Here is a 16759-nt window from a genome sequence, read left to right on the forward strand (position 1 = left end):
CTGAAGGCGCGTTCCATCAGCGCTGGCAGTGACGGGAGCGCTCCCTAGTGCCGGGAGTGGGGGCTCCGGACTTGGCGGCGCGCGCCAGCGGGACGTGGCCGAGGGTGCGCGGGGCGGCCGGGTGCTGTGCGGCGCGAGGATCTCCCCCCCCCGGGCCGTGCCCTGCCTGCGCGCGGACCATGACCCGCAGCTGCTCCGCTCTGGGCTGCACCACGCGGGACACCGGGCTGAGCCGGAAGCGGGGCATCTCCTTCCACCAGTGAGTGGGGCGGGGGCCCCCTCAGGCGCGATGGTTGGCGCTGAGAGGGGACACCGGGGCGCTGCCCTCAGCCCCGCGCGGACAAGTCACACCGCCACGCGTGGGCTTCTGCAGGGCCGCACCCACGCGATCAGAATCACGAGTCACCTCCGCCCCCCAGCTTAAACATCGAGAGATGGGGGCGGGTGGAGAGAGTCACCTGAGCGGGGGGAGGGGGACGCCTTCCCCCGCAGCCGCCTTCAGTGGATACCTGGAAGGTATTTTTATAATGGAAAAAGGCGAGATTTTCTCCTCATCCCTGGACTCCAGGAGCTGGGACTTGAAGAGAAAACACCAACCACCACCAGCGTTGGCGTGAGGAGACCTGCCCGCGGGCAATATTTTGAGAACCCTGGAGTGGGGAGGGAAGGCTAGAGCTTTAGGACGTGGTCTAAAGAGCCGGAGCCCTACTGGCATAGACTGGCCACACCTGAGTTTTAAAGAGTTAAACAGCCTTGGGATCTACACCTTCCCCACTGAAATTCCCGTAAATCATTGTGGCTTCACAATCCTCTTTCCCTGTTTCCCTCTCCTCTGCTGCAAAGTGAAAGATGCCACCCGCAACATCACATAAAATGACAATAAGCATAAATGCTGAAATGACTCTTAGAGCTGCCAAAACAATTATAAAACATTCCTTTGTCTTTGGTACATTTAAAAAAAAATATTTGTACCAGCTGAATCCGTGGTTGAAAAACAGGGTGATGGTGGTGAGGATATATGTTCATAAACATTTTGCCCTGTTTTTCAAATTTTGCCATTTGAACCATTTCAGCAAGCTCTACTGACAGTGTTCTCAAATGCACAAAATAAAATTGAAAAAAAAATATTCTCTTTCTTTTATAGCAATCTTAGAGGGTACCTGTAATTATAGGAGATTAAGTATTTTCAGACAGATTTTGTTTTTTAAAATTGTGAGTAGCCTTTTCAATTTTAAACTGAGATTTTATAATTTGACCCCGTCTGTTGAGTAATATTTCAGGCTCCCAGAGCGGTCTGTAAAACCTCAGAACTTTCAACTACAGATACCACAGGCACAGGACTTACCTATGAAAATTATTATGCTGAAGAGAATTAAAGGGAAACAGAGTCCTAGCAGGGCCTGATCCTGAAAATATTGTAGCTTTACTCAAGTGAGTAGTCCCATTTGAATGGGGCTGTCAAACTTACACATGTTTAAGTGTTTGCAGGACTGGAGCCATAGGTCCTGAACTACTGATCCCTACAATTATCTGCCCTTACTTAAAATGAAGGATGAATCCATTATTTGAGTTTAAATAAAATTGAAATTATTTTTTATTTCAGATGTGTGTGGGGCGGGGTAGGGAACAGGAGAGCACATTGGTCTGCTAAGAAAAAGATTTCAGGCTTTTCAATTCTCCATCATAGGCAGGTTTGATTTTGTGGCCTTGATCTCACACATTAACATTGCATTATTGTTTTCCTTATCTCCAATGCAAAAAAATTAAAGTCCCAGTTTACTAACTGTTTAGTGTCACTTACTAATCAACATAAGAACAGCCATACTGGGTCATACCAAAGGTCCATCAAGCCCAATATCCTGTTCTCTGACAGTGGCCAATGGCAGGTACCCCAAAAGGTTAGGTTTTTAGAACAGATAGGTTATCATTAAGTGATCCGTGCCCTGTCACCCAATCCCAGCTTCTGGCAAACAGAGGCTAGGGACACCATTCCTGTCCATCCTGGCTAATAGCCATTGATGGACCTATCTTCCATGAATCTATCTAGCTCCCTTTTGAACCCTGTTATAGTATTGCCTTTCACAACATCCTCTAGTAAGGAGTTCCAGAGATTGACAGTGTGTTGCATGAAAAAATACTTTCTTGTGTTTGTTTTAAACCTGCTACCTATTAATTTCATTTGGTGGCCCCTTGTTCTTGTATTATGAGAAGGAGTAAATAAAACTTCCTTATTTACTTTCTCTATACCACTCATGATTTTATAGACCTCAATCATATTCCCCCTTAGCCACCTCTTTTCCAAGCTGAAAAGTCCCAGTTTTATTCCTATCTCCTCTCCGTTCCATACCCCTAATCATTTTGTTGCCCTTTTCTGAACCTTTTCCAATTCCAATATATCTTTTTTGAGATGGAGCGATCACATCTGCACGCAGTATTCAAGGTGTGGGCATACCATGGATTTATATAGAGGCAATATGATATTTTCTGTCTTATTATCTATCCCTTTCTTGATGATTCCCAACATTCTGTTCGCTTTTTCGACTGCTGCTGCACATTGAGTGGATGATTTCAGAGAACTAGCCACAATGACTCCAAGATCTTTTTCTTGAGTGGTAACAGCTAATTTAGACTCCATCATTGTATATGTATAGTTAGGATTATGTTTTCCAGTGTGCATTACTTTGCATTTATCAACATTAAATTTCATCTGCCATTTTGTTGCCCAGTCACCAAAATGGCAGATGAAATTTAATCATGGGTAACAGTACACATACATCCTGATTCTTCCCCACTCACTTGTGTTGAGTTGTATCTTATTAGATGAATAAATTGCCCCTTACTTACGTACACATATAGGTCCATTCTGATCCTTTAATTCCCATTGACAGCAGTGGTGCAAGATCAAACCCTGTTAGCATGCACTTTTACACCAAAGCTTGATCCTGCAGCAACTCTATGGATGAAACCCTCATTAACTTCAGTGAGCGAGCACTCAGATATTATTTTTTTCATTCCCAACTTTATTTGCAAATTTAACTGCTATATTTTGAAAAGGATAGCATGTATGTTTGAAAGAGACCCAGTCAAAACAGACAGAGGTCCAGGTGGATAGACCGGAGAAGGGAAGACGTCTTGCAGGCCTCCTCCATGCATGGATCTCCATCTGAATCCCTGATATTTGAGGGTAGATTAATATTGCATTTGCAGAGTACATGCTGGGGCATCTCCCAGAGTGGGGTTCAAGCAATTAAGCAATCCTAACTGCACAGGTAAGACCTGCCTGATCTCAGAAGTGTTCTGAAGTGCTCCTTAATCAGTTTAACTGGGGAATTTGTAACTGTAAAATTGTAACTTTTCAAAACCAAAGTATTTGAATATTAAGGACACTTTTTCTGCTTTTTTATGCCTTTTATCAATTTGGAATGATACCGTTGCCTTCAATGGAATTACTCAGGATTTACAGCAGTTTAACAGAGTAGAATTTCGCTCTGACTGTATTATGAGAGAGCTCTGCTCATGTTTCAGGTTTCCCATTGATGACATACAGCGTACAAAATGGATCCATGCTGTTAATCGAGCAGACCCCAAAAGCAAAAAGGTTTGGATTCCAGGACCTGGTGCCATATTGTGTTCCAGACATTTTGCGGAAGCAGACTTTGAATCATATGGTATGAGAAGAAAACTAAGGAAAGGAGCTGTACCTTCTGTTTTTCTATACAAGGTAGTTTAAAAGAACTTTTAATGCAATTACCATTTTTAATAGGTTGAAAATACATTAGAAACCTTAAAGACAAATACTAACATTTCTTGAAAAATTGAGGTTGCAACTCATGTTGTAAGGCTACAGCAACACAAGTTGAAACTTCTTAGTTTATTTTATGCTGTGTCACAAATACACTTGAAAGAAGGATGGGGGAAGGAAAACATTCTTTATAAAAGCCATTTTGAATAATTTTAAATACATTGCTGGCATTAGTGCTCTTTCAGTTTAAACTTAAATAACCCTCATCCTGCTAACAGCTCTTCTGAAACTACTATTGCTTAGAAAGAACCTTGTCTTTTTCTAGTAAAGCAACTAAATCTAAGACAGTTTTGTTCTGATCTATCAATCCTAGGTAACTTGATTCCTGCCAGGCCCATGAAAAGTACAGTAAAAATACAACCCTCTTGTTACTGTACATGTGTATTTTTTTCTCATTTATATTTAAATATTCTAGTAGGCTTTCATGCCTACTGGGGGTGGTCAGTGTTTGAAGGATGAGGCTATAACCATGCTCAGGGGAAGGGTGATCTTTTGGCTAAAGCACAGATACAGGGGTGTTGTGAGATTTCATTCATGAGTATTTGGAAAGCGCTTTGAAATCCCCAGATTGAAGGCATTTTTATATATATGCAAAGTGTGGTATAACATTCTAATATCTATTTAATCGATTGTGGAAATAATATAGCTCTCTGCACTTGAAGCTTTTTCTAACAAGCATTTCTGATAATTAATGATAGGAAGAATGTGACAGTTGAATGTTTGAATTGCATTACACCATACCTGTCTCTTTTTCCATCACACCAGCAGTCTCTATATTTTATAGGCTTGTTACACCTTTGTTTTTCCTACATTCCAGATATCGTCCCAAATTTTAGATCACAGCCCCTATTTTCTGAATTCTTCCCTGGTGTATCTCTGCTAATTTTATTCATCCCTTTCAGAATCTGAAAAGCCTCTCTTTTATAGTATCAACAAGACTGGCTCTCTTACTCTTTCCTTGTAATTTAGTTCAATGTTTTTCAAACAAACAGTGAGTCCCAACTCACCAGTGGGTCATGGGACTTTCTAGATGGGTTGCAGGTCCATAGGCAAACATACACTTCTTCCAGGCTGGAGCAGAAGGAAGGCCATGGGGGAAAAGGGATTTGGAGAGCAAACCTGCCCCGCACAAACCCCACATCAGCAGCTGCTGTTCTGCAGGGCTGGTCCCAGTTCCCTGTTCTGGGCATTGCAACCTGGCACATGGGATCACAGTGCTATTTATGGTTGGTCTGGGTGCTCCTCCATCATAAGGGAGGGGTGGCTGGGCCAAATTTCTGGGAGTGGCATTGTGGCCTGCCACATGGGATCGCAACGCTGGGCCAAACCTGAGGAGCATTGTGATCCCATGTGCCAGGTTGCAACGCCTGGATTGGGGAGCCAGGTCCAGCCCTGTGGTACAGGAGCTGCCACTACAGAGTAAATGTGGGGCAGGCTCGCTCTCTAACCACCACCACCCCTGCCCCTGGGGGTCTCCCCTTTGTATCCGGCCAGGATCAGAGTTGAGGTTCAAGGTGGAGGATGCATGTATCTAACTATGTCCCTTATTAAGAGTCTGGGAACCACTGATTTGATTGTTGAGATCTGATGGCATCTTTTTTGTCCGGTGTAGTATCTTGAGACAATAATATCCTTCTGCCAGAAAAACTTGTACAGTACCCAGCATTCAGATATGAGGGGAGTAATTTCAAAAAAGACCTTTCTTAGAAATATCAACACTTCCTATTATTCTGTTAATACAACCAAGAATCTGGCTTGCATAGTTTCACTATAGGTGTGCACTTGTTTCAAGAATTTTCCCAGATTATAAGCCCCATATTCTTTTCTGTGTTGTAGGATCCTCTGAGTACATATCTTAGAAATAGAAGATCCCAGAAAGCATTAAAGCAGCCTCTCTCACATAATTCTCCGGATGAGGAGGTCATTACTGCAGATCACAACTATAGCTTAAAGAATCCTGCAACGGCTGCTGAGCAACAGACAGAAATGAAAGAAATAATACAGTTGCCTCAAAAGAAACTTGTTGCAGCACGAAGGTGTGTCTCATACCGAGAACGAAATGTCTTTAGTGTAATCAATGAGCTTGCAAAGAAGAAGCTGCTCTCTGAAGAAGCTATGAGCTTGCTGCAGGCCCAGTTTTCAGGTATTAAGGGCATTGGTTAGACAGTAAACTCTTCAGTGCAGAAACTGTACATTTTTTTCCAGTGCCTACCACACTGGGACCCTGATTTCAGTTGAGGGCCTCTAGGCACTAATGAAATATAAAAATAAGAACCACAACCAAAAGGCTTTTTCTTGAAGATGCTGAATCTCTAATTGGTTACTAAAAGTTACACAATATCGGCCTGTCCTCCAAGGTTGTTAGCTCCCTCAGCTTGTACTGAAATTAAGGTGAGTTGAGGGGTGGCCACGCCTCATATTTGGGCCCTAGAACAGTGTGTGATGTGAGATACTAGGCTTTATTGAATAAACATATTCAGCTTTAAGAGATTCAAGCTTGAATCTAAATTCTGTTTAAGTAAGGGAACCTTATATTCCTCTCTCACTTAGAAAGTGGTTAGAAAATTGGCTCTGTTCATTTTGATAATATGAGAGAAAAACCACTTCAATTGCTTTAATCCTGAGTCATGAATAATAATACCTAGCACTTATATAGAACTTTTCATCTGTAGATCTCAAAGCAACTTTTTCCAGCTAATTCAAGAACAGCATTGATCCTCTCTGAATGGAGCCACATTTCATCCTTCTCCTTTAGAAGGATGTTGGCTGTGACATGGGTCCTTAAAGGCAGTGAAGTGTTAGGGTCCGAGGAAAATGGGGATATCTGGGTTGTGAGTAATGTTAAATATTAAGTGCCACCCCTGTCTAGAAAGCAAACAAGTCGGGATAAGACAGAATCCACTGCAACACCCAGAGAAAGAGGCTAGCATAAGCGAGAGAGTTCTGGCAGGGGCATGGAGGATTTAATTCCCTTTCCCCCTTCTGTAGGAGAGGAAACTCAGCAATCGTCTGAATTTTACTTAATTGCAACAAAAGTACTTGAGTGATAGCACTTGGGCATTAGGCTTGTGCCTTGTCAAACACAACATTCTTTTTTCTTGCGGTATTTCTCATGCCCTGCAATGTAGAGGCATTTTTCATCTGAATTAAATGATCAGACTGTTCACGCTTCTTAACAAAACTGATCTATATTTTTAAAAACAGATTTGCAGTGGGAACCATACAGCTGGAGACAGATGACTGAGTACTCCACAGAAATGAGGCAGTTTGCCTGTACTCTCCACCTCTATAGTAGTAAAGCCTATGATTATGTAAGAAAGAATTGTCCCCTGCCTCATCCTTCCAGCCTGACAAAGTGAGTATTTATTCTCGTTATCTCAAGTTCTATTTCCAGGTTGTCCTATAATAAGTAAGAGATGGAGTGTTCAGAATAGAGATTTAATAAAAACCAATTCAACAGGACACCTACACTATTGTCTTACATTTTAATTATTTGTAACAAAGAAGCTAAACCGAAGAGGCTGCGATTGTTACAGGAATATTAACTCATGTCAGAGTATGTTGTTGGGGGGAGAGGGAGGGAGGCTGTGCAGAACAGTTGCACCATCAGAAAGTAACACATCCAAAGATTAAATTTACAGTAGCAGAGGTAGTCAGAAGCATGCTGCATTCTTCCAAGTGAGTGACCACTGGGGAAAGATAGACATCAAGTGCTTGACTTTGATATCTGTATTTATTTCAGCATATAATAGAAAGGGAACAAATACTAAAATGCGATGACTACTTTCATTACTATTATTTACATAGTGCCATGAGTATGCATAGTATTTTGCAAACACAAAGCATGACCGTGTCCCTGACATGAGGAGTTTACAGTCTAAGATCCATTGACTGCAGTGAGAGGATGACTGGGCCAAATACTAGATAGAGAACAAACTGTAAAGATCAGTCCTGGAGAGGGAGCAGACTGCACTTGAAGAGATCAGTGCCCACATTTACATTAGTGTGTGCAGCACTGGTCAGCAGAAGATATTGAAGAGTTAGATGGGGTTCAGAGAAGGGAGATGAGAATGATTACAGGCATGGGAAAACACAACAACAACAACAACACTTTCCTGAAAGGAGAGATTGAAAAGATTGGGATTGTTCTCCTTAGAAGGGAGAAGATAAGAGGGGACATGCTTAAAAGCATATAAAATAATGAATGTTAGAGAGGAAGTAGATTAGATGTCTCATGTAACACAAGAACAAGGGGACACACAATGAAGTTACACATTCAAAACTTATTGAAGGAAATACATTTTGTGTAAAAATAATAAGATTGTAGAACTCATTGCCACAGGAAGTCGTTGAGAATTTACTAAGATTCAAAGAGCTATTGGCCTTTATATGGAGAACAAGAATATCCAGAATAACAGTTAATGCAAAAAAGTTTTGGATGGGATAAAAATCTCACGCTTTAGGATTTAACCAGTCTCCACTTGTTAGAGGTCAGAATGAGACCTTCAAATGGGACAGAATCTCACATTTGCCTACTGTGGGTTTCTTTCTGGTCATTGTCAGACAGGTTACTGAACTAGATGGACCACAGGTCTGATTCAGCATAGCAATTCCTATGTTATGACGGGAGGCCAAGCAAACGTACTAAGTGTGAAGGGGAAATAGGGTAGGAGTTGTTCCAAGCATACAGGACAGCATGAAACAAATATATGAAAGTAGTATGAGGCAATAAAGGAACCATTGGAGAGAATGCCAGAGCATCAGACAGGTGGAGGAGAGGATGAAAGTTGAACTGTAGGAAAATACTGTTATGTTTCAGGCTGCAAAATGTATCATCCAGGTAAGCCTTACTACTTTATAAATGGCTGCTATGTATATTACTTTGCATTAAAAGTCAGTCAGCATTTTACTAAAGCCTCTTAGCGGTTTCTTTTTCCCCCCCCTTAGATTATAGCTCCTAATTATTTATATCCTCTGTCTTCCAGCTGGTTGTCTAATGATGAAGGTAGTCCAGGCTTCAGCAACAGTATTTTCTTTCACCTTCAGCAGAGAGTAGAGCAAGGAGAACAGGCATACCAGTATTGCTCGCTGATGATCGAGGGTATGGCTCTCAAGAAACAGCTGGAGTGGGACCCTGTGACTCGACGCCTGGTTGGGTTTGTAGACCTAGGTGCAGGAGCACTTGATGCTGATGAAGCACCACTGGCCTCAGAAGCTATAGTCCTAATGGCAGTAGGTGTTCTTGGTCACTGGAGAGCTCCCCTGGGTTATTTCTTTGTAAATGGAACCACCGGCCATTTACTAGCTCAACTGCTTTATCAGACCATCAGCAAGCTGACTAACATAGGTATCAGAGTTCTCTCTGTGACATCTGCAGCCACTGCTCACGGTGTTGAGTTGGCAAAGGCGTTGGGCATCTGTATTGATGCCAACAACATGCAGTGCACTTTTCAGCATCCTCACAGTGCCACTCATCAGATCACATATTTCTTCGATGCTTGCCAAATGCTCCAGTTAATAAGGAACGTGTTTCAGTGCTTTCACAGGATACAGTCCATTAATGAAACAGCACACTGGCAGCACATAGTGGACCTAGTGACTCTACAGGAGAAGGAATTACTGCATATTAGTGACAGATTGTCAGGAAGACCCAGAAATAGTGAAAGCTGTCACTTGAGGGTGAACTACGCAGCACAGCTGTTCAGTGAGAGTGTTGCTGGCACGCTGGAATGTCTCCAGTTGTTGGGCCTGCCTTCTTTTCAGAACTGCAGTGGGACCATCAAATTTGTGCGCTTGATGAGCTATCTGTTTGACATTTTTCACGGAAGAAGCTGTTACGGAACGGGATTGAAAGGGCCTGTGTCCTCTGAAAATTATGCCAAGATACATAGCCTCTTAACGGAAGCTAAAAGTGTCTTTGTTGCATTAACTGACACTTCGGGGAGACACTTCCTGAAAGGTAAACATAAATTAGGATTTTTAGGTTTTTTGCTTAATGCTGAGAGCTTAAAATGGCTTTACACAAACTATGTATTTCCAAAGAGCATGCCCTTCCGCTACCTCCTGACTTACACATTCAGCCTAGATCATCTGGAATTATTTCTCAGCACCCTCAGACAAGCATGTGCTAGCTGCGATAACCCTACTTGCATGATGTTCCAGACTGCTTATTCTAAACTGCTGACCAAGTATAATTTGACACCAGGATTACATCAGAATCTTTGTTTAGGTGACCTGAACACCTTAGATGTATCTATTGTTCGTAGGACAGATTTGGCCCTTGATACCATTCAGTCTCAGTATAATCGGGGTTGTGTGGCGATTCCAACAAAGGACTACATTTACTGTATAGGCCATATTTCATTTAACTCTACACTGAGTTATGCATTGACAGATCTGTCACTATATGCACAAAGCATCACCTATACTGCTTCCTGTGTTGCTGAGAAATTAGCAGCTGCCATAAGATGTGAAGCCTGTGTCACTTCTCTCTTTGTGTCAGATGACAAAATCCTAAAATGTGGTTCACTGTTGTGCATTAAAAAGATCGGGCGCTGGAGTTTGCCATCAGAGAGCGTGCATCAGATTGTGAGTATTTCTGAGCAAGTCCTAAAAACTCATGCAAGAGTGAAAGACTATAACCTAAACCTCAAGCAACAGGATATGTATTTAGAACAGAAAATTTTATATGAGTTATCTGAACAGAGTCACCTTTTCTCGGAGTTAAATAATCACCTATTTGATGGGGAGTTGTGTGTCACCAATCACTACACGATGCTGTTAAGGAACATAGTGCAATGTTATTTAAATGTCAGAGCTGAACATGCAAAAAAATGGGGTTTGGAATACTGTTCTGGAAGGCATGGATCGAAGAAGTTGACTAGGAAACATCCATTTTCATCATCATTAAAGACTTATAAATCTATCCAAATCTTACCTGTGCCATAATTTCTTACTAATTTGTTAAATGATGGATGTTCCCTTGAGTAATGTTTAGATAAGGTCTGATCTAGGCAACACAGGTGTCGGAGAAGTGAGATGGTGTGTTTCACTTGACCTCTTGGCAATACTGTGTCCAGCAGTGGCTAGTAAAGGAGAGTCCTAGGAGGATTAACTGTACTAGGTTCCAATCATGCCTGGGGTTAGAAGTGGAAAATGAGTTTCTCACCCTAAATTCTCATTTATGCAGATTGCACAACCACAACCTATTTTAGAACAACAATGTCTATGGAAGGACTAGATTATGGAAGCTAATGGAAATCCACATTGAGGTTCATTAGCAGTTATGTGGGGAAGCTTGCTGAATACCTACCTATGCTATGCCTGGCTATGGGTAGGGCAGTTGGCCCCTGACTGTGATGGAATACCAAGTTTACTCATACATGTTTAGAAAAGGGGCTGGTGGGAAAGAACTGATGGAGTACTATAGCAGCAGATAACTCCTTAGAGCTGCAGAAAAAATACTAAGAAGCAAAACAGCTTACACAAAGCTATTAAAAAAATAAAATAAAGATTTGTACTAGAAACATGTTTTACTTGTACTTACTGATTACGTAATCACTCTGCCTTTCGCCCTTTAATTCCACTAGCAGCTTATTAGAAAAATAAAGGATTCCAAACTGCTTCCTTTAAGTGCTTAAATCTGAACACGAATTAGGATAACATGAAGCGAAGAAAATACCTTGATTTTGGCTACCCCAATGGGAAAAAAGTCAGGTAAGAAATAAAACTGATGGAATAGGGTCAGATGCAGGGGATCTGTCACAGAATGGAATGGATAGGGGAAAAAAAGACTTGTTTCTCGATACAGGATTCTACAAAATACTATATACATGGTGGGGCCAGATAATCCTTGAAAATATTTAGGAAGTAATATCTGCAGATGTGCTTGCCAGTGTAGGAGGTATCCTGCCTTGGGGAGCTTGAAATCTAAAGACAGAATAACTCAGGACCCAGGAGGAGACCTAGTGCAAAGCGTTGGCGAGAAACTTTTGGTTTGCTTGTTTCCTCCTCTTAATAAAATGTGGGGAAGATAGTACAGGTATTTGACTGACAAGGATTAGTGTGTGCAGAGCTCATCGGAGAAGTGAAGGATTTGGGTGAAGGCCCGACGTATTGTAGTTGACCATGCAGAAGGGAGGGAGAAAGAAATGAAAGTGGGGGCAAGGCTAATACTGGTGGGTAAAGCGTATGAGGAAGAGCATAATGAGATCCAAGCTGTACCATCAGCTGATTATACAAGGCCTCAAGGGCAAGGAAGAGATGTTAACATTTGATTAGGTGGAAAAGTCCATTTGAAAGAAGTTGTACACAGCAACCCTGGGACTTAGGGGAAACAGAAGACTCGGGATTTGACATAACTTCAACGTGTGGTGTAATAGCCTCCTGCTGCGAATCAGACAGATGTTCTTCAGTTTTTGTGTATATTATATTAATACTGTTTTCAAATACACAAACTAATAAAAGTGCAGGTTACTGTTTCTCTTTTTTTACTTTGTTATTCATTCCTTACTCCCTCTTTCCAGTACCGTTCTGTATATAGCTGGTTGATTTCCTCCATTCTGCACTGTTTTGTACTAAACAATTAACAGTTTAAAATTCATCTACTTATTTCCATCTACTGGGTTCTCATTTCTTCAGGATAATTTTGTTTTTTCCCTTTAAGATTACTTAATTTTCTCTTTGTGGGGCATTGTAATTTGCACTTACTGGGCCCAATCCTGTGAGATATAGAAGACTTTGTAGTCCAGTTGACTTCACTAGTTTAGGGTGCTCAAGACCTTCCAGGAACAACTCCCCCCCCAATAGCATCATAGTCCTAATCACTAGCTGGGGACAAATAGCCATGCCTAGCTTAATTCCTGTCCATTTCTGCAGGGCTCTTTTATTTCTTTGTGAAGATAATAAAGAAGGTATAAAAGTAACACAAACACCCATTTGGTGAAGAGTAGTTACTGAGCAAGCCCTTCCCCCAACTTGGGTGGTGGTGGTTGTGAATCCACAAGGCCTGCCTACAGCTTCCTGCTCTAGGCCTTGGCTACACTGGCGCTGTACAGCGCTGCAACTTGCTGTGCTCAGGGGTGTGAAAAGCCGCCCCCCCCCCCACGAGTGCAGCGCTGTAAAGCACCAGTGTAATCAGCACCTGCAGCGCTGCACGCTCGCTCGCAGCGCTGCAAGCTACTCCCCTCGGAGAGGTGGGGTAGCGGCGTGACTACACGTGCGCTTTGCGGCAGCGCTGTGAATTCCCAAGTGTAGCCAAGGCCCTAGGTATAAGAGAGTGTGCTCCCTAATTTCCCCCACCCTCCCACGGAGCTGGGTCCTCCTTTATATTGTTCAGCGGAGAGCATGGGCCATTCATGAAGTACTGCTCAGCTCCATCAGCTGATTCCCAGCACCTGCCTGCCAGGCTTCTCTGGAGCCGTCAGCTTTGCTGGAGCCATTAAAGAGGTCATCTTCTGTCCCCCTTTTAATGAGGATTTCTCCCCCTCGCATACCATGCTCTGTACCAACCTGTGGTCCTGGACATCCCAAGCTTGTAGCTGAAGCCTGAATTACTGCTGCTTCTGCTGGAACAGATGCTGCTGTATTTGTAGCTGTTGCTGTTGCAGCTATGGCAGGATCAGCTGCTGTTGCTCTCCCATCCGTTTCATGAGAGCTTCAGGAGCCATGCTTCTCTCTGAGCAATGGCAAGCTATGCCTGCATTGTTCGCTACATATAGCCTGGTGGGTCCTGATCATCAGCTGCGGACAAATGGCCACACCCAGCTTTCCTCAGGGCTCTGTTTATTCTCCTTACAAAGAAAGAAAGAAAAATGTGCAAAAGTAACACAGACAACCATCTGGTGAAGGGTTCAGACTGGGGGCCTCTGTAGCTACCAAGCAGGCCCTGCCTACAATCAGCTGCTGTGATTACAGGAGAACGGGAACCGAAGGAAGAGAGTGCACTTTCTCATGGAGCTGGGCCCTCCTTTATATTGCTCAGCTGATAGCCTGGGCCCAGCGAGGTACCGTTCAGCTGCAGCCACAGATTCCCAACACCTGCCTGCTGGGCTTCTCTCTGGAGCAGGGTCAGCTGCTCCTTGTCCTGCTTCCTCCAGTCACTTAAAGGGCAGCTAGCCCTGTTACAAGCATCACGAGAGAAAACAACGGAATTCCTGTTGACTGGATGATGGAAACAGAACATCCAAGAACTTTGTATGTTCACTAAGGAATGAGTAAGGCCTTCAGACGTCACGGTGATGGGTGATATATGAAACAAAGATTTCAGCTGGGGACCTCAAATTACACTTTTGCTTTACAAACTTTAATTATCCCTCCCACTAGCTTTGTGAAGTGAGAAAGAAATAGTGATTATTTCACTCACCTCTGCCATGAAAAGCTAGGGATGAACATAACTGTTTAGCAGCACATGGTAATGTGACATACACAATGGTTTAGGGCTGGACGTGAAGAATTCACTTCCCTTTTTAGTACTCATGAGTACCCAAACAATCCCAAAAAGTGTTGGAGGAGTCTAGATATGTAAAATACACTTACCCCAGCTAGAAGTTAGTCAGACACCAGTAAAGTGTCTCCTCTCTCTTGCCTAAAGATGCCCCTAGGTGTCTTTAATGATTGCAAGCAGGTACAACCTCAGTTTTACATGTCATCCAAAATAGAGCCTGGCCACTCACACAGTCTCCTTACACTGTCCTGGGGCACTGATTTCAAGACAGAGTCTAAGAAAGAGATACATCTACTGAATCACCCGCATCATTTCCTGTTATAACTAAGTGTTTTTTGGAGGTTTACCCAGCCAAACCAATGTAGTTTGTGAGATATGATAGGGTCACACTACAAGGCAGCGTGATTGCAGACCAAATATTATTATTAAGTAAGGCCTGAATTAAAGTTTTGTTTTCCAGAACACTAAAGGAAGGTGTCCAAAGTTATGTAGCTGTGACTTTATGCATGTTATTGAAAACAGTAAGTTGACCTTGAGGTATAGCAATGCGTTTTCCAATTCAATAACTCCTTGCTTTATTTTAGCTGATTGTAAAATATCAGAACCATTAGGAAAGGGATAGATAATAGGACAGAAAATATCATAATGCCATTATATAAATCCATGGTATGCCCACACCTTAAACACTTGTTCTGGTCCCCCCATCTCAAAAAAAGACATTAGAATTAGGAAAAGTACAGAGAAGGGCAACAAAAATGATTAGGAGTATGGAACAGCTTCCATATGAAAAAAGATTAAAAAGACTGGGACTTGTCAGCTTGGAAAAGAGATGACTGAAGGGGGATATGATAGAGGTCTATACAATCATGAATGGTGTGGTGAACGTGAATAAGGAAGTGTTATTTATCCCTTTATATAATACATGAACCAGGGGATGACTAATTAAATGAATAGGCAGCAGGTTTAAAAAAACCAAAAGGAAGTACTTCTTCACACAATGCACAGTCAATCTCAGTCATTGCCAGAGGAGGTTCAAAGGCCAAAAGCATAACTGGGTTCAAAGAAGAATTGGGTAAATTCATGAAGGATAGGTCCATCAATGGCTATTAGCCAAGATGAGCAGGGATGCAACCCCATGCTCTGGGTGCCCCTAAACCTCTGACTGCTAGGCACTAGGACTGGGAAGTTAGGGTGTGGAGCACTCCATAAACTGCCCTGTTCTGTTCATTCCCTCTGAAACATCTGGCACCGACCACTGTCAGAAGACAGGATACTGGGCTAGCTGGACTATGGCCATTCTTGTGTTCTTACCAACTGTTATGTATAAATGGGAGAGTTGTAGCCTAAAAGTTACTGTGTATAAAGCAGTTATGATGGTGCATTCTTCTACCTTAGAACAAAGAAATATCCTGTGCAGTTTAAAAGCTAAGTTGAGGACAGTCTCCAGTGCTATGGAAATTTACAAATATTTACACTGCTGAAGATACACAACTTTTGAGACAGTGAATTTTCTTGCCTTTCCATGACTCAATACTAGATGGCAGTGCTGATGCACTTAAAATGCTGCAGGTACCTTGAAGTCAGGGCCGGCTCCAGGCACCAGCTTAACAAGCAGCTGCTTGGGGCGGCCAAGGGAGAGGGGCGACACCTGCGGCAATTCGGGGGCAGCAGGTCCCTCTCTCCCTCTAGGAGCGAAGGACCTGCCGCTGAACTGCCGCAGGTGGTTTTTTTTTTTGCTTGGGGTGGCAGAAATGCTGGAGCCGGCCCTGCTTGAAGTACACCAGATGATGCTCCAAAAGGCCCTTTTAGCTTTCTTTGCTGGAAGGGCATGTGGTTCTGTTGCTGTTTCTACTGAATGACATAGACAGAGCACCATTGTGTTGAACTACTTGTTGAACTCTGGTGGTCATATGGCCCTATTAAATGAGCCATGCAACAGGACACTGTCTCCACACTACTATTGCATCAGACTGATTTATCCAAAAGTACAGGTCACAAAGCAGCCTATTTATTCTACAGCCGTTTTTACAAAGTGAAGAACACCAGTCATTGGCTGATTTCATGCCAAGAGGCAGAGTGGTTGCATGGACTTCCATGACTCTTCATTCAGTTAGTTTGTTGCAGTGAAGCTGCCCTTGCATATGTTGCTTTATATGAAACAGTAATGCCCCATTTAACAGCTGTTTAGTCACTTAGTTTGCAAAGCAGGGTAATGGTATGTACCATGTTATCAGGATTAATCTGTTTGCCAAAGCACCTCATCTACTATCAGGTTACTTCCATGCTAGGTTCAGGAGCACATAGAATCATTCAGCCCATTTTTCAAGGCAGGGTGCAACTCTGCTAGACAATGATTATTCCTATGTCTGACAAGGACATTGTTAAGTCTTTTGTGACAAATTTTTGCCCTTTTAATGAAGTGTTTGAGTGGAGCACTGTATTTAATACCTAGAGAGCTCTCTTTATTAAAGCAGTGGCAGAACAGAATTGAAATGGCTCAGTGCTTTTTTCTA

General features: G+C 42.6%; 1 protein-coding gene across 2 annotated transcripts; it reads left to right on the forward strand.

Annotated features, from left to right (window-relative positions):
- Nucleotides 1-16: 16 nt before the first annotated feature.
- THAP9 (THAP domain containing 9) lies at nt 17-11583 on the forward strand. 2 transcript variants are annotated; one of them, XM_034772444.1, is made up of 5 exons: nt 17-259; nt 3526-3721; nt 5639-5945; nt 7007-7157; nt 8788-11583. In XM_034772444.1, the coding sequence occupies exons 1-5, from the start codon at nt 180-182 to the stop codon at nt 10748-10750; spliced, it is 2697 nt and encodes an 898-aa protein (XP_034628335.1). In that variant the 5' UTR covers nt 17-179; the 3' UTR covers nt 10751-11583. The 2 variants fall into 2 exon arrangements, with proteins under 2 accessions (XP_034628335.1, XP_034628336.1); XM_034772445.1 differs by having other exon boundaries at nt 23-1691.
- The last annotated feature ends 5176 nt before the right edge of the window (nt 11584-16759 follow it).

Source organism: Trachemys scripta, chromosome 5 (assembly GCF_013100865.1).
Source record: "Trachemys scripta elegans isolate TJP31775 chromosome 5, CAS_Tse_1.0, whole genome shotgun sequence".
NCBI classification, from domain to species: Eukaryota; Metazoa; Chordata; order Testudines; family Emydidae; genus Trachemys; species Trachemys scripta.